The sequence below is a fragment of the Enhydra lutris genome, unplaced genomic scaffold, assembly GCF_002288905.1.
Source record: "Enhydra lutris kenyoni isolate GAN:26980312 unplaced genomic scaffold, ASM228890v2 scaffoldscaffold75, whole genome shotgun sequence".
In the NCBI taxonomy this organism is placed as follows: domain Eukaryota; kingdom Metazoa; phylum Chordata; class Mammalia; order Carnivora; family Mustelidae; genus Enhydra; species Enhydra lutris.
This window is the reverse complement of record NW_019154159.1, coordinates 6,303,307-6,329,604: the sequence shown is the minus strand read 5'-3', so window position 1 is coordinate 6,329,604 and position 26,298 is coordinate 6,303,307. Positions and strand designations below refer to the sequence as shown.

The window sequence follows — 26,298 nt, the reverse complement described above, 5'->3', positions numbered from 1 at the left end:
TGATCCCAGCGTCCTGGGATCAAGTCCCACATCGGGCTCCTTGCTCGTCAGGGAGCCTGCTTCTCCCTCTGCCTCTGCCTGCCATTCTGTCTGCCTGTGCTCACTCTCTCTCCCTCTCTCTCTCTCTGACAAATAAATAAATAAAATCTTTAAAAAAAAAAAAATGTCTGAGACACCTTCCTTACACCCACGCCATAGAAACAAACCGAACCGGGTCTCCACGGCAGGGCGCCGATGCAGTGCGTCCCAGACCCCGCACGTTCTGCACACAGAAGGTCTGCGTCAACCTTGTGAGCCGTCTGCAGCACCACCTGCGCACTCCAAGTTGTGGGTCACATTCTGGGAGTTCCCGAAAACCCACAAACGTCCCTAATGACCTCATCCCAAGTCAGGGAGCTTAGAGGCCTTCCCCCGAGTATGTCCCTGTCTGCTTTGGCTAGTTCACACCCTTGTTCTCCAACATTCCCACCAAACCGAGGACACTGAGTGTGCTGGGCTGGGAGGCACCCTGGGCCCACACGAGACACCGCGTCTTCCAAAATCTGTGTCTCTTCAACAGCTGCATGGCCCCCCACACACTGTGCTGTGTGTACACTCATTCCACAGGAAACATCCAGCAGGGGAGGTGGGGTGAGTGAGGGGACACCCCCCCCAGAACACCAGCTCCCGGCTGATCCCCTAAACCGAGACCATGGCTAAAGGCCTCCCCTCTCCACCTAACCCGAGTGTCCCCTCCAAATGGGACATGGTGACAGCCAGGAACCAAGAGCACCCCTGTTCCAGACCACCTTGTGTCTGGAACGTGGGGAGATGCCGCATTCTCCTGGGCTCCGGCTTTGGGACGCCCAGCGCACCCCTCAGTTCAGCTTCCAGCAGGTTCCTTCATTACAGCAGCCCGTTCACCCACCCTCGATGTTTTCAAGTCCCTTCCCTGTCCAGCCCCTTCCTTCTCCCGAGCAGCACTGACTTCTGGAACCCTCCACACTTGTGGCCCCGACACACTAAGCTTGTCCCCTTCAGAGGGCGGCTGTCTTTTCCTAGGGAGCCACTGTCTTCTATGTTCCAGAGCCCCAGGTAGACGTGGACTAAGTGACACCCAAGGACACTGGTCTCAGCCACTTTCAAGCCAGGGAAGAAAGGGAGAGACCCTGAGTGGGGGGAGAGGTGCTGGAGCAGAATGAACCACAAAGCAGCATGGGCCCTGCAGTCAGAGGCGGAGGCAAGACTGGGCTGAGTCTGGGATAGCGTCCCACCGCCTCCCTGGGCTGAGTCTGGGATAGCGTCCCACCAAGAACCAAAGGTCGCCTTCCCTGTGGAAGGAGAACTGCCAGCCCCTCGCCCTGGCCTCTGGCAGCCCAGGAGAAAAGCAGATATACTCCCCTTCAGCCCAGACCCTCCTCCTGGAGCGCTGACCAGAGCTCAGCTCAGTGGCCCCTCGGTATAACCTGCCTCCGGTCCATTCTTCCCCAGGCCAGCCACACATCCCAGTGTGGCCACTGGCACACACCGCGTGAATGCCCTGGTGATAAGGGCCACACCACCCAGCCAAGGATGATCGGTCATGAGAGGCTCAGGACAAGGGGGCACGATGGTGCGGGTGAACACAGAGAGAGGCCACAGGGTCAGTGGCTTCCAGAAGCTGGCTCCTACCACGCGTAGGACGGGCAGTGATCACGTCTCTGCCCCGAGAAGTGGGGCTCCTCCACCCACACCCCTCCCGCACCCACAGGCAACTGCTAAAGTCGGGTGGCAACGCATAAGGCACTGATCTCTGACGCCTGTGTGTATGTGCCAAACTACTTACACATGGGGTCTCCCATAAAACACAATGCTGTTTAAAACGTGTGTCACCTCTCCCCTGCACAGCATCCTGAGTGGGTCTGTGACCAGACGTCACTGAGCTAAATATTAGCTTATTCTAGGTAAATTCTTTACCCTCATCTAACAATGCAAGGAGATACCAAGTGTGTAGCTTTCAGTATTTCTCCTGCTAAAACTTCAGGAAGTTTTAGGAATGAAGACTTCAAGAAGTAGCCATACCTGTCTCCCCACATTCTCCTGGAAAGCAGCCTAAGGAAAAGAAGAACAAACAGCAGGTGAGTTAGGTTTGTGCTTTGCTAAACGTCAAGAGAGAAATTCCAAAACAAACGCCATGCAGCACAAATGACCCATGGCTTTATTTTTTTAAATGAAAGTCCTCATTGTTGGCTGATCAGAGCCTCAAGGGTAGCTGTCATTCTGCCTCTAGGTCCTGGTGCTTTTCTAAGCCACAATTCAGTTTATAGAATCAGACACATCCTAAAAAGTGTCCTTTACATGTGGATGCCGCGCTTCTCACCAAAGCCTAATTCGGCCCTAGAGAGAAGCACGAGAACAGAGTCAAATCCATCCGTTAAGTCAAATCCAACCGAGACCCTTCTCCCGGGACCTCTGCGACAGCGGCCCGCAATGGCGAACATAATGGCCCACCTCCTCCCGCTGCCTGCCCAGGAGCTGCCACGGACAAGCCCTGAGCCTCCCACACAGGCACAGAGCTCAAAATAGTTACTTCAACAGAATGAAGTGTCTTTAGGTGCTTTCCTTGAAGTGCTTGCTCACGTCCCCAACACTCCCCTCCCGCACCCCACCTGCTCTGCCACGGTGGGACAGCCAGGCCATCTGCATGGTGACAACAGTGGGGCCTGTGCACAACCAGCAGCGCCTCCTCTCCCATCTGCCCCTCAACTGCAGCCCCAGCCCCACCCTCCCCAGAGCAGCAGGGCTCAGAGCTCCCCGACAGCGCAGGACATCGAGCACAGCAGCAGAGGCCACAACCTCACGGCCACGTGGTCAGTGTGCGACAGGTCCCAAGTCAGGGCAGCCCTGGGAGGGCATCCTGCCCACAGATGCGGCCCCGCCCCCCAGAGAGGAGCCTCTGGGGGCAGTTTACCGTGTACCTACAGGGCGCGGAGAGGGAGCGCACACGGGCGTGCAGAAAGGAGCCTGAGAAGCCAAAGCGCAGAGCCCCAAGTCTGCCCCCCGGCACACCGCTGGCGGGCCCCCCAGAAAGTCAGAAGCAGGGTGCTCTCCAGGCACAAGCAGATGGCATTTCACCGTGGACCTCCCAGGGCTTTCAAACTGGGAGGAGGGAGACTCAATTTTTGCTACGTACCATTCTGAACCTTCCGCAATAAATTTAGTAAACAAAATAAGAAACCAACCAAAAGGCAATGGAAGTATGATATAATGTCAATTTGTGTAACAAGCAAAATTTAGGAACACATTGGCCATTCTGATGTCATCAAAAAGGTCAAATATAACACAAGATTGATGTGGAAAACGCAGGCTGGCACAGGAAAAGCAAACTTGAGGAAGACAGGGGAGGGACGGCCATCCCCAGCACGGCGGCCGACCGCACGGGGACACAGAGGACAGACACAGAGAAGGGTGCAGCAGAAGAGCGGAGAACGCCTTGAGGACCGAGGGCCAGGCCAGGAACTGAGAATGGACATGGGAAACACGATCCACATAAGATAAGAAAACACAGACTGGCCACATCAAGCTTGCAAACTCCTGCTCTGTGAAACTCCTGGTCAGGAGGACAGAAGCCACAGCCCGGGAGCCACACACCAAGGAGGCAGCACCTCGCATCCGGGGCAGAACCAAGTCCACACCCGGCAGCACACACGACGGCCAACAAGCAAACGCGCAGGAGGCCCGAAGAGCCATCTCCCCAAACGGGCGGCCGGGGCGTGAGCCAGGGAGACGGCCGCCGTCTGGGGAAGGCAGCTCACGGCACAATGAGCGGCAGCACACGCCCGGCGGGACCACACGAGGAACACGGAATGCGGGCGAGGCTGCGGGCAGATGGGCCCCCAGACAGGCTGCCAGTGGGAAGGTGCACCGGCACAGCCCCTCCGCACACAGGGCCGAACAGGCAACGGCGACTGACCCCCCACGGCACTAACCCGAACACGAACGTTCACAGCAGCTTCCTTCTCTCAAACACTGCAAAACCACACACGACCCGGAGCTCGGACAACACGCCGACAGTTCCAGCGGCCGCGGCTCTGCCAGCCACCAGGGGCGGACCAGCAAGGGGCAGGAGGGAGCGGTCGGCCCAGCCAGAGCCCCCAGGGCCCGGACGGACCAGCGAGGAACACGCCAGTCCTCAGGGTCACACGCTGTACGACCCCATCCACGCAACATCAAAACAGAAAGTCAGAAAGAGGTAACACGGCGGTTTAGACGCCAAACATCCTTTAGCCGAATGTGCTCTTACGGAGGTAGTGAACTGCGGGCTTCCAGGCTCCCTCCCCCTCCGCGCCGGCCCCCCCACGAGGAAGCGAGGGGCCGCCCATCTGCACCACCCCTCCCTTCCTGGCTGGGGACAAGCGGTCTCAAAATGTTGACACACTTGCAGGCCAGGTGGGTACCTTCCAACGCAAGAGCACGGAGCACCGAAAGCTCCGTAAGGGTTCACAGATTCACAAACGCACTGACCCGAACCAACCAGTCAGGCCTACCTTCCGCCACCCCACCCAGATCCACACAGGGTTGCGGTGAAGACCGAACACAGCGCTCCTCGGAGCCCCCACGGGGCCTGGCAAACTCACGCGTCCCCCATCACCCCCACGGACCTGGAGGCACGTGCTGCGCTGCAGGTGGGAAGTGGTGGCACGTGAACCACAGGACAGAGCGGAAGGTCTGAAAGGTCTGGAGGGTTTCCACGCAGACCCGCTCTATGCCCACGCCCTCTCGGGGACCCTGTGGTCCCCAAGTGGGCAGGCTGACCTTGTCCTTGGAGAGGCACACGGGCCCAGGCCCTCCTTACCTCGGCAGGGAGTGGGCCTGCACGGAGCGTGTGGGCGTGAGCACAAACGGGAGCCCTCACCTGCGGAGGCGGCCCCTCAGGAAGACAGCGCGCCCCGAGTTATCGCCGACTCAAGCCTCGGGTTTTCAAGGGAGCTTTAAACAAACGCATCTTCTAGCCTCACTTCTGACTCTGCAGCTGGGAGGCACACGGCTCTGTGCAGGTGACCTGCCACACAGGGAATCTTCTGCTAATTCTGAACAATCTTAATTCCAACTTGAAAAACAAACAAAATGGTTTCTGGCTTTTTCACGCCTTGCTCAGGGTTTATAAAGGTATTGGTGCTTTGATTTTACTACTGTGTCCCATTAAAATGTTCGACTTCATAAACAAAAAAGAAAATGTAAAAACTACTTTTTAAATCCAGATTTGACAAAAAGCCACCCCACACATTAGAAGTGTGATGATCACGGCCCGCGGGTGAGTGTCAGGGCAGACACGGGAAGGCCTCTCAAGGACTCACGGGGCTTCCTCCTGTGGCTCCAGATGAGAAAACCGCAGGAACACAGAAGGCAACAGCTTTGCAGGCAAACTTTCTCGAGACAAAATTCTACAGGGGCCGAGGCCAAGCACCACTTGTATCAGACCTGTTCTGGGGCCGAGAGAGCAGGCAGGCAGACCCGGCCAGGGCCAGGGGGACTCTCCAGCCGAGCTCCCGCCCAAGGGAGGCCCACACCCCGCCTGCAGCATGCCAAGGCACGCCGGCCCCTGGGCCCACAGTGACCCATTCATGGGCCAGCATCTGCGGAGCACCCGCCACGTGTCAACAGAAGTGCCAACCGTCCTCACGGTGACATGGGGCAGACGGACAGAGGCGCTCTTCACTAGGAACAACAGGTAAGCGGACAAACTGAATTAATAACAAAATACTTCCAAAGAAACAAGACACAAAAAACAGCCCCAGAGGAGTTCACTGGTTTCCACCAAACATTTAAAGTAGAAACAAAGAAGGGGCGCCTGGGGGGCTCAGTCAGTGAAGCGTCTGCCTTCGGCTCGGGCCGTGATTGCCCCGCATCGGCCTCCCTGCTCGGCGGGAAGCCCGCTTCTCCCTGCCCCACTCCTCCTGCTCCTGTTCCCTCTCCCGCTGTGTCTCTGTCAAATAAACAAATAAAATCTTTTAAAAAATAAAATTTTATTTATTCATTTGAGAGAGAGAGCATGAGCAGTAGAGGGAGGGGCAAAGGCAGAGGGACAAGCAGGCTCCCCACTGAGCAGAGAGCCCGATGCGGGACTCGATCCCAGGACCCCAGGATCATGCTCTGAGCCGAAGGCAGAAGCCTAACCCACTGAGCCACCCAGGCATCCCATGGCAAGCTTTTAAAACATTTTCAACAAAATTCAAGAGGAAGATCTTGTATTCCCAACTCCTTCCATGGGGCCAGATTACCCTAATTCCAAAGCCAGACAAAAACACCACAACAGACAGAGACTGTCCAATATCCCTTATGATACAGACTCAAAACTCTCAACAGAACTTTGGCAAACCAAATCCAGCAACCTATGAAAAGGGACTACACCATGACAAACGGGATTCCTCCTGGGATGTAAGGTTGGTTTAACACCTGCAGAATCAATTAACAGGACACACCACGTGAACAGAGTAAGTTCAAAACCACATGACCATCTCACAATCAAACCTCCATTCATGATTTTTTAAAAACAAAAACAAAAACCCTCACAACAAACTAGCAGCACTTCCTCAACCTGCTAAAGCCTATTTACAAAACCCCAAGAGCAAATATCACACACGACAGCGAAAGCGGGCCTATCCCGAGACGGACAGCAAGACGGGGTGTCCCTTGTCCCCACTGAGGCGCAGCACGGTACCTGCAGCTCCTCCTACCAGCGCACTGAGGCAAGAAAAAGAAATTAAAGGCATCAAGACCAGAAAGGAAACAGTATACTTTTCTCTCACAGATGACAAGATCCTGTATGCAGAGCTGGAAGGGGCATACACACCCCAGACCTGACACATGAGCTCACCAGTAAGAGGGAGGTGAGGCCCTGCCACTTCCCGTGCCTTCCTCCCACCAGAGCCAGCCATGGGTGCAGGCCCCACTGGCCATCCCTGCCTCAGAGCCACCAGCCCCACAGGAACCCCAAGAAAAGACATGGGAACTGGGCCCACATCCCACAGCCCATGTGTGGTGCCAAGTGCCCTGGAAAACATGCCCTTGAGAACGGAAGCCCTGGCCTGGGCAAGCTGTGGCCGAGCACGGCCTGGCTTGGCTCCCTCCTGCGGGAAAGACACAGCTGGCATTTCTGTAGGAGCAGCGGGAACCGAGTGCAACTATCGCCCCAGCTACCAGGCTCTGCTGCTGAAGGGACTCTTGGCCCTGGCTTCTGGTCCCGCAGCACCTGCACCAGCCCATGCTGAGCCTGATCTAAGTGACGGACCATCAGCAGGACAGCCCTGTGTGAAGCCAGGACACAGCCATGGACATCACCAACAAGTATCCCAGGGACGAGGCCCAGCAGCCGTCCTCTCCACCAGCATCCACAGGAACCCCCGCAGCCAAGCTCGGGGCCACAGCCCAGCTCTGTGGGAGGGGCAGTGGGATGCTCGTGCAGACTCCTGCCCAGGGCCCTCCAGAAGCGGCTGCGGAGCCTGCTGAAAGCCCTCTGCACACAGAATCCGCCCCAGACGTGACCAGGCTCTGGAGGGGCCACGCACTGGTGTCAAACACGGCCAGTGAGGCTCCAGGCCCCATGTGGCCATGGACGCTGAAATGACCTCTCTTGGCAACAACCCCCCCGAGGCTCAAAGCTACCTGCTCTGCTGTCACAGCAGGTCACATGCCCAGAACCCACTTTCTTCTCCTTCCCCAGGGCACAGGCTACCCTGTGCCATGTCCGCTCACCAGGCACAATGCTCGAGATGGCTACATTTCATGGCATGCTGGGGCGGGGCATTTACTCCTGACCCTGCTTCCCCGAGGACCACTCCCTCCCCCGAAATCGGGAGGACACCTGAGCCGGCGCTCTGCCGACTGGCTCCCCTGGCACCTCACACGGGCAGCGTCAGGAGCGGTGGCCTGCTCAGCAGAGCAGAGGGCACCGCTCAGGGCCCACCCGCACCACCAGGAGAAAGAACAGAACAAGAAAACTCACAGACGCCGCTCTCCTGCAGTTTATGTTCCGGTCAAACACCGTGGCGATCACCAGAGCACTGCGAAGAAGAGGAAAGCAGTTAAAAGGAAATCCGTGAAAGAACACAGACCCTGTCGCAGGACTTGGGAGCCTCTCCCATCTGCTCAGCGCGTGCTGTGCACAGCGAGCCCCCGGCACCACGGGGGCCGACCCCGCTCCACCAACAGCCACAGGAGGCACACGCACCGGGTGCCAGGGACGTCACGGGCAGAAGAGCTGCCATCACGGGGGCCGGAAGTGGAATGTGCTCGGCCTTCTCGGGGAGGCAGGGGGTGGGTGGGGGGCGGACAGAGGATGAGAACCGGCAGTGCTGGCAGGAGGGAAACAATCAGGCAGGGCTGACACGGACATGAACATGGACACGGACACTCGGGCCCAGGCAAGAGCTCCGAGAGATGAACGGGGAGCACACAGGGACACGCACAGGCAGCCAGTGGAGCCCCTAGGCCCTGCCCCTTCTCAGAAACCCAACCAAGAGCAAAACACAGTTACAGGTCTCACAAATTCTCCAGATGGCCATGCCCCGACCCCAAAGGCAACCACAACCGTGCGTAGAGCTCATAAAATTCCTCAGACTTCACTTAAACCCCTCTTCGTTAGGTCATCACACTTAATTATCACTGATAAGGCAGAAAGCACTCATTTGACTTTGTGTGGCTTTAGTAACAGAAAACGAAGGATTTGGGGCAAGACTGAAGACAGTGCTGGTTCCAGGATGACTGGAGAACTGGCATCTCTATCAGCCCAGAGAAAAGGCTTTTGAAAAGGGGTATTTCAGACCCCCGAAGGCCACCGCAAAGCAACATCTCCCGTGCACCCCGGAGAGCTGAGGGCCCGACACGAGCCACTCCTTTTCCTGCATCTCAATCCTCTTCCTCCCTCCAAATCCCTGGGACAGCCCATGGACACAACCACATTTCCCTGCTCTCCCAGCCCGAACAAGGACCTCCTGACTCCACCCAGTCCCTCCAGCTGCACATCTGTCGATACTGAGTGGAAGCAGCTCAATCCCTGGCACGGATGGCCAGGAGCGGACCCCGGAGCCTGCGGACACGTGGCATTACCCGCTGAGGGCAGTTCAGGCTGCAGGTGCTGGTCAGGGAGGCTACGTCGACAGACCCTGCGCAGTCATAAAGGCCCTGGGACTGGAAGCAGGAGGCAGAGGGGACCCAGGAGACCCAGGAGGACTTGGCCCGAAGCCGCCACCTGTGAAGATGGAGGAATGCCCAGAAGCCAAGGGACGGGGCAGCCTCTAGAAGCTGGAAGAGGGGCGGACTGTCCCCGGAGCCTCCAGAGGGAACCCGCCCTTGCTGGAACCTTGGTTCTAGGCCACCCAGACCCGCGTCAGACCAGTTACCCCACACCCACCCTGCAGAGTCCTCCTGTAGTAAGAGTGAATGAAGCACCAACTCACGAGAAAGTCCGGGTAAAGCTTCAGGCATTTGCTAAACAGGAAGTCCACACACTCTGTGTGTCCGTACAGGAGACATTCTAGAAACGGCAAAACTAAAGGGTCCAAAGCCAGTGTGGTGACGGCCAGGGGACAGGGTGGCTGACTGCCAAGGGCAGAGTGGGGGGACGCAGGAAAGACGGAACTACCATTCGGGACCATACCTGTGGCGCCCAAATCTGAACCTGTCAAAACCCAAAGAACGTACAGCAGGAGGCAACCTCACTGCAGCAAATGCAAGAGCCATCATAAAGTGGGGGACCCCAGCAGCCAAGGGAAGGCACCTGGGACTCAGAGCAGCACCACACCCAGGGCCAGTGTGTGTGACCCTTGGCAGGGTGGGTGAGGAGATGTGGGCTAGCAGCTCTGGGGCCACCACACACGGACAAGTGAACACACCGCCAAGAACGAGAGCCAGCAGGACGGAGGGAACAGAAGAGAGAGCTAGGACAGCGGGGTGCTGGCCTGGCGTCACGCGGTCTGCACGGACGCAGGGACTCTGGCTGGAGGCACACTTGGTTGGCGTCCCTGTACCGGACAGTGAGCAGAATCCGGGTCTCAGATCTCAACGTAAACCCCTGGAAGCCGCTGACCTCAGGGCTGAGCCAAGGGAACAAATGATAAGCCTGGGGAATCCTGTCCCGCTAGAAAGCGAGAAAGTCCCAGTCCCTTTGAAAGGACCCAGCAGCCCACATGAAGCCACACCCAACGGCCAAAAGTAGAGCCGTCTGAGCCACAGCACCAGCAAGTGTTCCACGACAGGACCGACGGGCCCGAGGGTAAGTGAAGCCCGTGTTAGTCCACCCGCACCCACCGACGATGCAGCAGGTAGAAAGGGAGAGCGCAGGCCTTCTCCTGCGGAGAGAACAGCCGGAGCAGCCGCTGCTGCACCCGCCGCAGGCAACACCCACCGACCCGGTGGTCGGCACAGGCAGGACGTGGTCTCCAGGTCCCCGGGAACGTGCGTCACGCACAGAGGAAGACAATCCCAGTAGCTTGACAGACCCCACCTCAACCAGGGGACAAGGGTGGGCCCTGGCCATGACGCCACCAACGGCACGCCAGCGCACTCGGGTTACAGCTGAGAGGCTACACGACCGGCACTTCGCACTGTAGGTGCGTGTGGTGAGAACACGAGGGGAGCCGGCGAAGGGCCCCCGGTAGCCTTTCCCACTTCTTACAACTCTCCTTTAATTCTCGAGTCGGTTCAAAATTAAAATTCTGAAAACAACTAAACATCTGACGATTTCAGTGTCTTGGGTCCTTCCACGGGTGAAGCTGAAAGTAAATTCAGCAAAACTCTCTCAGCAAAGCGCACTCCCCTCTCTCCTCAGACTACAGCCGAAATGAGATTTAAATAATACTGGGCTTAAGAGTAAAGAAAAATCACTTTCAGTTCAACATCACATTGGCTTTTGTTAATAAAATCTCAGAAATCATTAAACTGATGGAGATGAGTCGTTGTGATCTCTCGATAACTGGAACTTATGTAACTACTGTTCTTAACAAAAGTATGTGTGGTTATCCTAAATACAGTCTCCAAATTAACGGAAGTTTCAGTACCACATTCATGCTTCACAAGAGCTCTTTATCAAAATCCGTAAGATCATATGTATTCTAGGAAAAGATTTTCACGAGATTTTCTGCTTCAACATCTGATGCAAGAAAAACGTAGACTATAACTTCACTAACTCTGGGTCTAGCCAATACTACCAAAACTTCGCTTTTTGTGTTGAATTTTTAAAATTTCCTATCCATCTATTTGTCCTAAATTATGATCTTCAAATTATGGAACACTGATTGAAGAGAGAAACGTGAAACGACCCTGTGAGCCAGCCAGAACCCCTTCAAGGTTACTGCCACGCGATGCGTCCACTTCAACAGCTCCGGGCCCCGCCCACCCGTCTGCAGACTCGCTGGCCCCACTCGGGCCAGGCCGAGTCTTCTTCCAACCAAGCTCTTGTCGGTGCGGTCAAGGCCCTAAGACAGCTCACAGGTTTCGCTTCGTGCCCACCCAGCGTGGGCCCACCAAGCAGTGAGTGCCCTCCCGAGGCCAGCCCGGCGGAGAGGGACCCTGCTCTGAGGAGCCGGTGGGGGCAGGAGCCCCATGGAGACAGCTTAGCGTCAAGCCTTCGAGTTCGTGCTGCAGCGGAGCCCAAGTAGTAACGGGTGACTCTGGAAGGTGCTTCTAGTTTTGCCGTGTAGGTTAACTACTCCCCTTCCGCCCAGACAGCCCCTAAACCACCGCAGGCAGCCACGGGGAGGGGTGGGGGGGTCCTCGCCATTGCCTGAGGGCCCCTTGCAGAACAACAAGACACGTGCTCACACTGGCCCGTGCTCAGCCCCACACGGGTCAGAAGGACCCAGAGCCTCTAGCGAGGAGGGCAGCTGCGGCGACGCCAGCGCACACCGTGCCGCTCCTACACTCACCGGCCACAGGACGACAACTCGTCGAGACCAAGCATCACAGGAGCCCCGAAGGTTCCATATCCAAGTAACTGAGCAGAAACAACTGTGTGTGGCACACAGTGCCCAGCTCTGGGCATGAGAGCCCCTGCGTCCTGCCAGTGAGCACACATGACCGTGTGGGAGGGAGGGAGGAAGCCGCTGTCCCGCACAGCCGGGCCCGAGGGCCGTGTCCGCGGCAGCCTGGATCCGACTGCGGCTTGCGCGCGGCCTCACCTTCGGTCACGTCGCCTTCTGCGCTCACAAGTAAATGCCCGAAGACGGGCCCTGCTTCACCAGTTTCTCCCGGACTTGACGAAGCGAAGCAGGAAAGACACAGCAGTGCCCCCCAAAACCCCGCCTTAGCCAAACACAGACTCTGAGGTGAGCTCAGGACTTCAACCGTGCGGGTAGCTGATTAAAACTGTAAACTGCGGGGCGCCTGGGTGGCTCAGCGGGTTAAAGCCTCTGCCTTCAGCTCGGGTCATGATCCCAGGGTCTGGGGATCGAGCCCCGCATCAGGCTCCCTGCTCAGCAGGGAGCCTGCTTCCTCCTCTCTCTCTGCCTGCCTCTCTGCCTACCTTTGATCTCTGTCAAATAAATAAATAAAATCTTTAAAAAAAAAAACAAAAAACTGTAAACTGCTCTAATTTCACACTTTCAGAACCAAACTGGCTCGTCGAGAAATACCAGCACGTTTCCAACAAATGCGGGTCTAATCATACCGACCAAACATAATTACGGAAGCTCCCTCGGGCCTGAGGTCCCCTCTCCTCCGCCAGATGGGGCCGAGTGCGTGAGTCACCAGCCCTCCTTCCACACTCAGAAAGGGGACACGAAGAGTGGCCGCAGGCCAGCCGTGCGCACTGCCGGCCGGGCCTCAGTCGGGCTGGAACGCGTCTCCGGCGCCTTCCCCTGTTTGCTCTCGCCGGAGGAGCTCAAACGATACTTCACCACGATTTCTCAACACACAGAAATGGTCCGTGTCAAACAGAAAAGGACTTTTCCTTCTCGTCCGTGCCAGGGAAAGCTGCACGCCTCTACCTGTCCTGAGCTCCAGGCACCTGGTTTTCAACGGGCACCGCAGAGAGCAGGTCTCACCCCAAACTCCGTTTGTTAGACTGTAGAATGCTCTATAGCAAACAAATAAATAAAAGGCAAAATCCGCTGCTTTTACCCTAAGTAACACTCCTCCTGTCGTTCTGAAGTAAAGGAACTTTACAGATAAACACCAGACTAATCATTTATTGCCCATCCACGCTGTTTGAAAGTGCAAATCACATCATTTTTTTGAGTAAAATGCAGGCCCTGCCCATGACTCATCTCCCTTTCCTCGGCCCTAAGCGGCAAAGCTCACACCAGTTAACAAGGCGGTGAAAACACTCGATGCGCAGGAGGCACATTCGTGTCAGAGCCCCGTGGAGGCCGAGTGGGTTCACCGGGGACGGGGGCCAGGGAGCGCACTCTGGTCACTAACCACCATTTAACTTTTCTTGAAGAACAAAAGGGTTATCTTCCCTCTGGAAGTCTGCCATTAAGAAACGCTGAGTGAGAACAAGACGTAGCTTTGAGCAATGCTTGCCATTTCCTGATTTTTCAGGACAATCTTGCCCTGGAGGAAGAGATCTGGGACTCTCAATGCCCGGGCCCAGCCCACGCTGGCTGGGCCGGCTCCGCAGGCTGAGTGGGCGCTGCCGCTGGCGCTGATGTCAACAGGGGCTTGGCTTACAAAAGAGTTTCAGGTGAGGAAATCACTAGAAGGTGACAACCAACGCACATGCTGGCAACCGCCGCTCCTTTTTCTTTTCCTTCTTGCAAATTAGCTTTTGATGAGAAGCATTTTATGGATAACGCACCACCATTTGGGACCATTTTACCTTTGTGTTTCACTCTTCCTAAACAGCAAGTGGCTTTTCAGGGAGGCCTACTGACTTTTCCACAGTTTGGTCTCTTAACCTGTGTATAATGCTAAAGAAATATGGGTTTTTTAAAACTGACCATTTCAAAACATGATTGAATCAACCTAAAAACCACCTTTCTGGTATTTGTAAGTCAGAGAGGGTCAGCACATACTCACCAGGAGGGAAAGAACGTCCACGTTCCTTCGGGAGGTGAGCCGGTCTCACGGCCGTCAGGGGAGGTGAGGGCCACAGACCGACCCTCTCCCTGGGCACCTGCCCCAAGCCCAGGCCCCTTTCCCACTGTGACTACCACCCTGGTTTCTTCCATTAGGCATTTCTACTTCATTTCCACAATTACATTCGGATCTCGGCAGGATCCACTGGAGAGTTTGTGAAAGTACAATTAAAGATATCATGGTTTTATCATGAGCAGGATTAATGGGTTTAAAAGCTGACAATTAAAATGTGGCCACTTATTACAAACCGAGGGAGGCAGGTCTCGAAGGCCACACCCCAACCGATACTCCTGGGGCAGGGAGGCGCGCGCAGGCAGCGTCCGCCAGGCTCCCCAGCACCGTGACTCACCTCTGAGCCCGCCCTCCCGCCCCCAGATGCCCGCAGTCCAGATGGACGGGAAGAGCTGGAGCACAGGTTCCCTCAGAACCTGCCAAACTGGCCCGAAAGCCTGCTGGGCACAGCTCCAAAGGGCACTGGCTCATCCAATCCTGGGATGGGCGCAGGGAGAGGGGACAAGAGGGGCCTTTTCAACAGAAACTCCCAGGTAAATTGGAGAAATCAGGAAGGTGATGAACCAGGAGTATCCAGCACCCCTGCTAGCTACTGTCTAGTCTAGCTAGCCTCCGTGTGTGATCGAGCAATTACTCGGGCGTGCCCGGGAGTGAGAGAACCCAACCTCCCTGAGACAGAAGGACGTGGTGGAGAGTTTCCGAGGACAGACACTGGCCTCTGCCACAGTCCCTGCTCTCTGGTCCTTCACGCTCAGTGACTCGCTCAAGATGAGTCCCAGCTCAGAAAGGCCAGTGTTCTTAATACCCACCTTTACATCCTCCCGACATGTCCCAGACAGAAGCCCTGCTTCCCAGACACACAGTGGGGCCCTACAAAACCCTTACCTACGACCGCCGAAGAAGGGGCTCAGCTCCACCCTCTCTGCAACCAGCAGTCCACAAAGGCACACTCGCTCCAACGCAGGCAGAATGACTGGTGCAGTCACTGGTCCCTTCAAAGCCCTCCCACCCAGTGTCACTTACCAGGAAGTGAGTGGAGAGACTGGGACCCTCTCATGCTGCAGAGCACAGCTCACTGAGCCCCACGCCTGTTTCTGCTTTTCTGAGTAAGGGATCGTGACCCTGCAGTGAGCTGTGCTGGTGCCCCTCTACCCCTCAGCACCCAGAGGCTTTGTGGAGGAAGCACACTCTGGAGAAAGGAGCTCCTGGTGACTGCATAGGCCACCGGCTGGTCCACGTGTCCTGGGACCTGTGACATGCCCATGCCTGGGACCCCCCCAGAGTCAGGCTGACCCCCAACTTCTACACCCACACTAAGGCCAGGCTTAACATTTATCAACATCTTTCCATCCACCAATATTTTGCTTTATAACATCAGAGACCGGGAGCAACAGGGAGCTCTGACGTGGCAGAACACAGCTTTGCCTGTGGTGAGAAGAGCCTCGCTTCCAAAACCCGGAGCCCTGGCCAAGAACCCTGGGCCCACACATCACTGGGGACGTTAGAGTTGGGACCCTGTGGTGCCATAAGAAGCTTCCCCCCAAGTACAGGACAGCGTGTGTGATGGCCACTCGGCCTTCTGGACGTGCAGGGCTCCTCTCCAGGTGAGCGACGCCTCACTCTGGTCCCATGGCCTTGGGTAACCATTTAGCCCTCGGCCCTATTTCCTCCCAGCAGGCTGGACTGAAGAGGGTCCCTGGAGAAAACAGGGACACAGATTCCTGTAAAGCTCACAGCTCTCAGGCAAATGTAAAACTCAAAACAAGCGTGTCAGGGTTGTTTGCGCTCTGAAAGGGGAACGACCACGTCAGGAGCCAGGTCCCCCTGAAGCGGCGTGTGTCTGCCACAGAGCACCCCATCGGGACCTCGCAGCAGAGGCTGGCCGCACGCTCACGCAGAGCTGGGCCCCGGTGTCTGCCTCCGGCACAGGCCCAACCTGGCACCTGCCTGCTGCGAGACTCTGGGCAACCGTCCGGAGCACCATCCCTTGCTCGTCCTCCATGGGATGGGAAGAACCACAGCCCCTACCCACGCCTCACAGCACGACAGGACCAACCTCAACAAGTTTGACTATTCTGTGACTGGCGTCAACAGTAAGTACGTTTTTCACTTTCACACTCTAGTTACGGAAGAACTCCCACAAAGCTGAGGGCAGGACAAGCAAGCAATGGGCAGGGCCTTCCCTCAAGCCAGTTCACGGTACGGAGGAGAACAAGCGCAGCACGTAGCCAGTGGGGGCCATGGCGGAGGCAGGACCCGGGAGCCGGGAGAGTCTCCCCAGGCAGCCTGGCCCTCGCTGCTCCCTGAGGATCACCAGCAGCCGCGGCGATGGCCCGTGAGGGACACAGGTGCACGCAGCCTCCCCCTACCCCCGGGCCCCCTGGCCTCAGGTTCTGCAGGACAGCACCTCCGCAGACCAGCCCCCGTGCCCCGCCCTGCACTTCCCCAGGTGGACCTGGCTGGGAGGCGCCAGGCCTCTTTATGACTTCCTCGGAAGCGCTTTATCTCCCTGACCCCGGTCGGAATCCTCAGGCTCCTCTGGAGGCTTCGCTTCGTTGTTGGAGTCAAGATTGAGCAACAGAGGCCCCAGCTGCACAGCACAGGCGGCAAACAGGCCTGAGGCCCCGGTCCCAGCCCTCAGATCCTGGGAGCACGGGACACCAGTGAGAACAGAGTGGTGCTCCAGGCCCCCGTCCCTCTGCACCCACACGGAACAGCTGCAGGATCCGAGACGCAGGCGGTTCGCCGGGCAGCCCGGCCACTCCCGCAGGCGCCAGGGACACCGGAGCTAGAGGGCCGGGCTCCCAGGTGTTAAGGCCTGCAGGGCCTCACGCACAAACCTCGGCCTCCTCAAGAGCTATGGGAGGGAGCGTCCACGGCCCGAGCACCATTTCGAACTCCGGTTCCCAGTAAAAGTGGCAGGTAAGCATTTCAGCTGTGACTAACACAGAGGCTGCCACCTGGCTCAGTGCCCCACCCCCGGCTACTTTAACCACAAGAAGCAGAGACCTGACATCCTTCTACTCAAAGAAACTTATTTCAGTCCAAAGACAGAGGAACAAATCAGAGTACAAACATTAACTTAAAAACCCACTCTACTGGGAACACATCCGTTTTGCACTTTTCCAAGCGAAAAAGCATCAGATCCTAAAAGTGGAGCATGATGTCCCAGGAGCCCGCACAGCAGGAGGCCGAGGGCCGAGGAGCCCAGGCGTGCTGTGGTCCACACAGGGTTCTGGTGGGGTCACGCGTCTGCCACTGTCACTTCTCTCCCCAGAAAACCAGAGGAGATACATCGTCCCTACCTCACAAACCTGCTCTCTCGAGAGCCGACTTTCATTTCAAAGGCACGGACAGTGAAGCTCCTCAGCACATGTTGCCTTAAGTGAATCTCAAGGGCAAGTCCATAAAAACTCGAAAGTGAAGGCTGGACAAAACGCGGCCCCCTCAAAAGCAGCAGCTCCTTCCCGCATTCCCAAGCCTTCCCTAGGAACTCCATCTGAAGTTCCAGAACTTCTCCCAACAGAACACACACACTCAGCACAGCTCACCTGACCGAGTCACGAGCCCCCAACCCGTGCTTCTTCCACACCACCCACAACATGGACCCCCTTTCTCTAAGGACCTGCTAGCCACAGGCCAGCCAAAGCCTCCAGAACGTTCCTCCTCAGCACGTGTGGTTCAAATTGCTCACCTACAAGAAAGGAACTCCACTCTTGAGCTGCTTCTTTCCCACAGATCACCCTTAAAATTGTATCATTAGCTCATTAATACCTATTTCTTCTGGGAAAGGTACCACACTGGCTGCTTCCTGTGTTGTCAGGAGGCTACCATCCCAGGGACAACCCAGGGGCGCACCTGACCCCGCCACGACTCTGACGGACATTACCTGGAAATGGCAGCCACGAAGGGCTGCAGCTCCTGGGGCTCATAGGCACGTGCAAAGGCCCAGCACACGTAGCAGGCGGCGTCTCTAACATTGGTGCCCACGCTGCAGGAACCCCGCTTCTCCTCATAGGTCAGCGCCTTCAGGATCACAGGGACAACTGCACAGGAGACAAAGACAGTGAGTACAGGCTAGCATCACGCCTGCCGCCTCCCCAGCTCCAGGGGCAGCTACTGTCCACCCCAAAGCCAGCTAGTCAGAAAACTAGCGTCTGGAAGGAAAAGAGAAGTCTGCCAGCTCTAATCAGGTGGGAACATCTTTTAAAAGCTGCCCACAAGGGCGCCTGCGTGGCTCAGTGGATTAAGCCCCCGCCTTGGGCTCAGGTCATGATCCCAGGGTCCTGGGATGGAGTCCCACATCGGGCTCTCTGCTCATCGGGGAGCCTGCTCCCCTCTCTCTCTGCATGCCTCTCTGCCTGCTTGTGATCTCTGTCAAATAAACAGATAAAATCTTTAAAAAAAAAAAAAAAGTCTCTTAAAATGATTATAATAGGAAAATGTGATAGAAAAAAGAAACCTAAGAAAAAATTTTAATTTGCAATTCAAAAAGAGAATATTTTTTTTTTTTTAGAAGTCACACTAAATGGGACTTTCTGAAAGCCCATGCTAAGTCCCAATTTACTGATCCAAACCCAACAACAACGCTGCATAAAGCGCACTGACAGCTCACTCTGGCGTCTGGAGAGCTTTAGAAGTAGAAACCAGTGAGGACCTGTTCTCAGAGGAGACGCTCCCAGGCACTGGTGGCACATGGGCATGACCATCTCCAGTGAGCAACATGTGACCAGTAACACCATGGGTCGGACAGGGGAAGGGCAGAGGACACGGCCACACCCCAAGGGGCGATCAGCTGCGTGAAGTGGGGGGAGCATGTCATTCTAGCAGCACACACGACCACAGCCTCCTGTGCTCCAGCAGCCTCACACCCCAGGCCACACGTCGCTGACCCAGTAGCTTCCCACCCCGGGCCGGGTCCTCACTGCAGATGAGCACCACACATCTGTCCCATCAACGAGGACAGGACGGCGACAGGGATCGACCACTGACAGGAGAAAGAACGAAGCTAAACGCTGGCACACCGTGTGAGTAGAGGTAGCACAAGAGGGGACCAGCCTCAGCCCCTTGTGCACGTGTGTGCCAGGCCTGTCCAGGAGTCCGGCGCCGCCACAAGCCCCTCACGATACACCTCACGCTGTCCTGCCTGTTTAACAAGACCAGCAAGGTTACATGCACAGTCTGAGAAGACACTCCAGGTAGGGGTTTAAGCAAAATGAAGCAGCAATTTCCTGAGCATGCAGCTATCCTCCCAGAAATTATCTTCCATGAAAAGGAACCTAGAAATAGCCTTGGGCAAAAAAATCAAAAGAAACAACAGTAAGATGATGAATATCAAACACAAATTTCCCCTCTGCCTTTCTGCATCTAAGGGTGTTCGATTCTATATAAATCACAACAAAAAGTCGATTTGATTCTTATACTTTTTATATACACACGGTGATCCCTTTTACTTTATTGTAAATAATTAACATAAATTTACTTGCCATCACGTAAGCATACTCCAAAATAAGTTATTAACAAACAAACAGCTCAAAAACACAGCGTTAGCAACACTGTGTAAACTGTAAAGTGACGGTATAAACCCCTCTCAGCCACAGTCGACAGAGGGACCGACCAAGGGCACCGGTACTAGCTGTCCCAGGGAGCACGGGGCGCCGGGGCACCACATCGAGCACGCCAAGAACCCCAAACCCGGAGCCCACCCCCTTGCTGAGTTCTCGTTTCCTTAACAGAGAGGCAGCAGGGCAGCCCCTGTGGGACGTGCCCCTCCAATGCCACAAGGGCTAAAACTGGGCCTGTCTCCCCTACGTGTCCCACCTCAGCCAGAGGCCACACACACCATCTTCTGGGGCACAGGTCAGGGCGTGGTAGTTCTCCCAGAGCCGCCCCTCCTCACTTCCCCATGGCACCGAGGCCCACCCTACCCGTAGCAGCCGCGCCTCTAGCGGGGACCTCCCCAACTCCTCTCCTCGTTCTTGGCCAGACCCTCTGTCACTGCCGTACCACTACCCGCTCTCAGCGCCGGTCTAACGACTCCCTTCAGAGGAGAGAGCCTGCCCAAGCGGCTCCCAGGGCTCCCTCTCGAGAGGTCCCAGTGCCCCCACGCCTTGCATCTCGCTAGGCCACACCGGAGTACAGCTTCTCCCCGCTGCAAGGCCCTGGAGCCTTCTCCAAGTCAGGCAAACTTTGCTAAGCAGGCTCTGCCCCCATCAGCCAGCACACCAGAAACTGAGCTCAATTTTCTGAAAGAACACCTATCAGTCTTCGTGCATGTCTAACGAACATTATAATCAAGACTCCTGGAGCGTGTACAAGTACCAAAGCAAACGAGAGGGCACCATCACAGCTGCTGTAAAGTAGTTAAGCCGAATCAGTGATTTTTAAACTATTCTATTAACTTGAACTAAACCAACTCTATAATGCTTCCAATGGGTGTTCAGTGGTTCTACCCGGGAAAATTCCAGGTCACCTGGAACTACTCCTAGTTTTCTAGTGTGTTCACATCCACTTTCCTCGCTAATAGGACAGCCCATTCGCAGTCCAACGGCTGTGAAAACTAATAGGCTGTGGCACCTTCAGGAGGAAAGCATCATGTAAACGCGCTATCATTGCCATGCCAGGGCCCCTAAGACGGTCACTGAGGCTCAGCCACCCAGACAGCTCTGGGGAAGACTGTTCCGCAGTTCTATAGCCCGAGGGGAACCTGGATGCTAACTGCTGAGTCCCAATTTACCGGTCCACTGGACAAAATCAATTTCAAGACAGACAACTAGGAGTGACATGGCCAGTGCCACGGATGTTGACTTCAGGCAGGCGTCACACCCACTATCACAGCAGGATTGCTCGGTGCCCCCTGCGAGACGCCCACCTCCACATGGACACAGCCCCCAGCTCAGGTCGGCTCGACCTTGAGGTCACTCCCATCACACCCCCCGAGCCTGACCCCGGGTCAGGGAGCCCAGTGGTGTGTTCCCAACTGAGAGTGGAATGGCTTTCCAAAGCGTCACTTTATTGGCCAATGAGGTCTGTCAGTCATGATGAAAAGGACCCAAATGGCCGGACTGTATTCCACTAATGGACCTCCACCACAACTCGCACACAGACCACGTCACAGTCTGACCAACACTGCTGGGCAAATCGCCAGCCTAGTTAGTGGGTCCAACCTTGGTCCACCTGGCCCACTCTGTCCCCAGGAGTGAGAAAAGGTCAGCCCCTGAGTGCTGGTACTCAGACTCAGCTCTCCAGGACAGGGACAGCAGACCAGTGGGGAACGCAGGCCACAGTGACCCCCCCCACCGACACACCCTTTGTCCCCAGAACCCACACATGCCCATGTGCCACAGGTAACTGGACTCCTCTGTCCTCCTGCAGAAACTGGTCAGAGACACAGAGGCCCACACTGCAGGGCCTTGAGGGGCTGCCCACCAGCAGCACCCACCCGCGTGGACGCCTAGCTAAGCTCCACCCAAGCGCTGGACGCAGAGCTCTTCAAAGTCATGAATCTGTCACTCTGCTCAGAAGCCTCCGATGACCCCTCCCTGACACCGGCGACAGACATCAGCCGCTGACCCTCCAGGGCAGAGGAAGACGTGGCCGCCAGCAAGAGACAGGGGCCTCGCAACGGGACAGGGTCCCACAGAGAAGACAGCGGGGACGCTCCCCTCCCGGTCTGGAAGGGGACTCTAACGTGCAAAAACTGGAAGAGCCAGCTCAGAGGAGCAAACGGGAGACGGTGGATTTCCTCAACAAGCAAACTGGAAACTTGGGCCTGTTAGGTCCGATTCATCCCACGGTGGCCCCAAGAGCAGCGACCTCAGGGAGCAGGGGCTGGCGGGGCCATTTGCGGCCACCAGACTCTGAGCACCCTCCAGCCTCCTCTGTGTAAAGAGACAGACCAGCCTCAGCGGCCACGCAGGGCACCCAGAGAAGCTCCCACAGACTCTGGGGGGGGGGGGGTGAGGTCGTCCATGGAGCAGAAACAGTCACTGCTCCAAACTTTTAGGAGAAGTCATTATCAGAAAAAGTTTAAAATCTAACCACTCTTTCCAGATTGAACAGGTTTAAAATGAGGAAACTCTTCAATAGCTTTGAACAAAAACCCTTCTCATGGTTCCAGTTACACACTGCAAATGCATGTCAAGTATATAAGATTCCCCAGAGGGCTTCCTTTTGGCAACCCGGAGACGGCGATGTCATTTAAATACCCTTCTCTCCGGACAGCATGTCATTTGTCTAACGCCAACCGCCTAAAGACAAAGCAGCCTCCAGGTGAGAGAAATGACTTAACCCCGAGAGTGCCACAGCCCGCTGCAGGGCCGGCACACGGTGCACCTGGGGGCACGAGGGGCCTTCCTCGCAGAGGCAGAAAGCATTCATCCATAAAAGAAACCGTCATGGCCTGCACAGACGTGGCGTCTCCTGGTAAGTGACGAATCGCACCGACTGAGGAAGCAAACCCCTCACCGGAGGGTTCGCTGCATGGAGCCGTGTCTCCGGGAGGCACAGGCGGCACCGCCCCGTCGCACGCGGGGGCTGCACGTGAGCCTCCCACAGACCCAGGAGAGCAGGGCCCTCCCGGGCGCAGGCGTGCACGACACCACAGACTTCCACCTCAGCCACCGGGACAAACAGCCATCATACCTCCCTCAAAAATGCAGTCCAACTTGCTCAGAAGAAAAGCCAGTGTTGAAGGTGCTGGGGGGCAAGAGGAAACGATAGACAGAATATCTAGTTCCCCAGACATGTCGGTTCTCAGTTTCCACAGGACATTTCTGGAAAACTGCCCCAAAGGCCCCTAGCTGGGCTGCAGGCGGCAGCGGCCACTCCACACAGAGGGGACGTGCAGGCTTGTGTGCCGGCCTCGCCTTGGCTGGGGAGGGACCCCAGCCCACCAACACTGGGAGAGCTGCTGGGGGTCGGCGTCTGGCCCATGCGCCAGCCGGCTCCCCGCTCCCCTGCCCCAGGGGGAGCACCCACGGAGCCTGCTCCCCTGCCACAGGCAAGTCCCAGGGCCGTGTGGGCCCGCGAACCTTCCCACAGCTTCCCTGCGGACAACCCCCGTCCACCGTCGCCCTCGGTGCGCGCTGACCACCGAGGTGCGTCTGTCGTGAGGCCGCAAACAGACTGTCCTACAGCGGGCACCATGGGAAGCACGATCCAGGCTGGACGGACGCCACCACCCTCACGATGCACGCGGGCCACGCGCCGCAGGACGGAAGGAACACACTGTTTCAGGACAGGAGCCGCAGTCTTGCCTGGGCCAGAACTCCTCAAACAAGAGCATCACGGAGCGAGACTGCGGCGAGGCCCAGCAGCATCTACTCCTCCACCGGGCGCGTCCTCTCCCCGGGCCGCGGACGGCAGCTCCACAGAGCCTGAGCACACCTGAGCCCAGTGTCGAACCGGGCTTCCCCTGAGGAAAAGGGAGCAGGTCCGGGAAAACCACTCCCTACATCAGACAGCTGGAGACGCCGATTAAATCCAGGGCACAGGTCATAAGGAATGTGGGGGCACCGGGGCTGCCCCCAAGCTCTCCAGGACATGGCCAGCCCCAGTCCCCAAACCATCCAAACTGTCCACAGAATTGTTCCTCAGGAAGTGGGGACTAAGTTTTCCGACTGAGTCTTTCAAAATGACTTGTCTAAAAACATTAAAACAAAATACCTTCTCAACTCTCATCGCCTCTTCATCTGCTCCATTAGCAGTAACGTGCATAACGCGACCTCGCGCGTCAGCTGAGTTTCCATCGACACGAGAGTAGACATCCGGCCACAAGTGGACCCACCGCACGGCCCAGCTAGTCGAGTCTTCTCACCCCCGAGGGACGAAGACGCCCCCCCGCACCGGCAGCCGCACACAAACACTGACGGCAACCTCATTTGTCACCCCCTACCCCACAGAAGCCACACATGCGCCCTTCCGGGGGGAGTTTAAATGCACAGCCTGGCACGGAGTACTACCCCCCAGTGGAAAAGGAGCTGGCAGGAGAGACACACAGCCAGCGATGAGCCTCCAGAACCAGGCTGAGAAAGCCCAGGAGGCAGACAGGGAGCCCTGGAGGGAACCCTGCTGAACCCATGCGGCTGCAGACGTGGGGGCCACCCAGCCTTGCCGGGGCTGGCAGCAGGAGGCGGGCTCGGGAAGGCACCAGAACTGCAAGCACGCTCGGCCGGCAGGGCCTCCGCTGCTCGTCCCAGGCAGCCAGGGGTGGGGATGCAAGGAAAGGCCCAACTCCCAGCACCACCGCGACCTGTCGGGCAGCGTGGAAGCAGGGGCTGCACGGGGGGTGCCCTGCTGGCGGGCAGCATGGCACCTCCTCCCAATAAGGGTGTGAGGCAGAGCAGGGACGCTGACAAAGCAGGAGGAAAACCCGTGAGGTCAGAGGACACAAGCTCTGACGAGGCAGCAAGGGGGCTCGGCTGGGCGCGTATTCTAACCTAAGGTCAAGCTGTAACGCGAAGCCCGTGGTGCTGGCGGTGAGAACGGGAGTGAGAACGGGGAGCCACAAGCCCCCATCAGCCTGGAGTCAGGCTGGCCCCTCTGGCTCCACACACCCTGCAGGCCGACGTCACAATGAACACGGGTCACCCGGCATTCCCTAGATGCCTGTGACATGCAGAACTCGCTAATGAAAACAAGTCACCAGAGACACCCAAGTGGTGACAGATCTCAAAATGGCGCTAGAATGAAACCCTAACATGACTCGAAGAAAGAGGCAGGCAAATGTCTGCTATCGGGACGGGGGGCACATTTCTAACAATGGGGCACATGCTACTGTGTGCAGTGTTGGGGTCTCAACAGGTCAACACACCAAAGCAAGGAACCAACGTACGCAAATGGGCCACAGCGGGGACTCCACATGAAGAGCTCACACACACCCTCAACTACGAATGCCCCAACCCAAGAGGAGATGGAGCTGAAAACGGGGGTGAGCACACCTGACGGCCAACAGCAATCCCCAGACACACCAGTGATACACCAGGTGAGAAGCCGTGGTGGAGGGCCGACAGGCTGACCCTGAACCAGCTGCACCCTTGACCCCAAGGACAGGGTGCAGGGCACCACTCTGTGCACAAAGCCCCTCCCACGGAGTCAGAAACGTGACCCAGAGGTGGGGGGCAGCCCCATAGTCCCACGGCCTCAGTGTGCCCTCAGATCTCCACCCAGAGCCACAGGCTACCAGGAGGCGTCTGCCCTGGTGCAGCCACGGTTGGGAAGAGCAGGAAGAGACCGTTGGCGCTGAGAATGGGGAACGAACCCCACCAGAGCACGCGACACCGTTCACACTGCCGTCCCAGACAACATCGCACGACAGGGGAACGCTCATGACCTCGGTGACACAGGGTGCTGGGACTCGCGCAGAGTCCTGACAATGACCAGCACTCCCAGCACCAGGCCCTTCTCTAGCCAACGGGAGGAAGGGGCACTTTATCCACCGCAAGACACAAGACGGTAGCCCTAGTGAGCCCAGGACCGCACTGTGAGCATCACACCGAGGGGCGGCTACTCACTCGGGGCCCCCATCAGCCAAAACAGCAAGAGCGGTGACTTCCAGGCAGTGAGACTTCTGGCTCCTCATCGCACCTCCCCCCAGTGATACCCCACAAGACCCCCTACACCCTCAGCAGAACTCCCCAGCCCACGCCTGGGACAGAGGCAGGCTCTAGGAGGTGTGGTCATGACAGACTATGTCATGAAGCCTGGATCGCTGACCTTCAAGGCCATGGGCTCCACGTCACCTACGCCACGCGGCGTCCTCTGGGATAGATCTGGCACCTCTTCCCTGACCCCCGTCTCCTGGTGGCCAGGAGGTTTAAGGAAGGGGCCAGATGTCCAAGCAAGTGCCACCCTGACCACTGTGGTGGTTTCCAAAAGGCGGGACAAGCAGGCGCACCTTCCCCAGGAACAGCTGCCTGGACTGTGAAGACTGCCTGCGGCCTCTCTGGTCCCAAGTGACCCCTCAAGGAACCTCGGGCTCAACAGTCTACCATTTTACCACCGCAAAGCTAAAAACACAAACTCCAGACACAAACTCCAGATATGAGAAGAGTGTTGTTGTTTGTTTTTTTTTAAAGAATTTTTAGGGGCGCCTGGGTGGTTCAGTGGGTTAAAGCCTCTGCCTTCGGCTCCGGTCATGGTCTCAGGGTCCTGGGATCGAGCCCCACATCGGGCTCTCTGCTCAGCAGGGAGCCTGCTTCCTCCTCTCTCTCTGCCTGCCTCTCTGCCTACTTGTGATCTCTGTCAAGTAAT

General features: G+C 56.9%; 1 protein-coding gene across 2 annotated transcripts in view; it reads right to left on the bottom strand.

Moving 5' to 3' along the window:
* Nucleotides 1-26,298, bottom strand: part of LOC111160455 (tubulin folding cofactor D) — a 152,839-nt gene that overhangs the window by 47,558 nt on the left and 78,983 nt on the right. For both annotated transcript variants that reach the window (XM_022523596.1, XM_022523597.1), the window contains exons 14-16: nucleotides 17,936-18,092; nucleotides 7,964-8,021; nucleotides 2,041-2,070 (exon numbers count right to left, since the gene is read on the bottom strand). In XM_022523596.1, coding sequence (XP_022379304.1) covers nucleotides 2,041-2,070; nucleotides 7,964-8,021; nucleotides 17,936-18,092 — 245 coding nt within the window. The remainder of the gene's footprint in view (nucleotides 1-2,040; nucleotides 2,071-7,963; nucleotides 8,022-17,935; nucleotides 18,093-26,298) is intronic.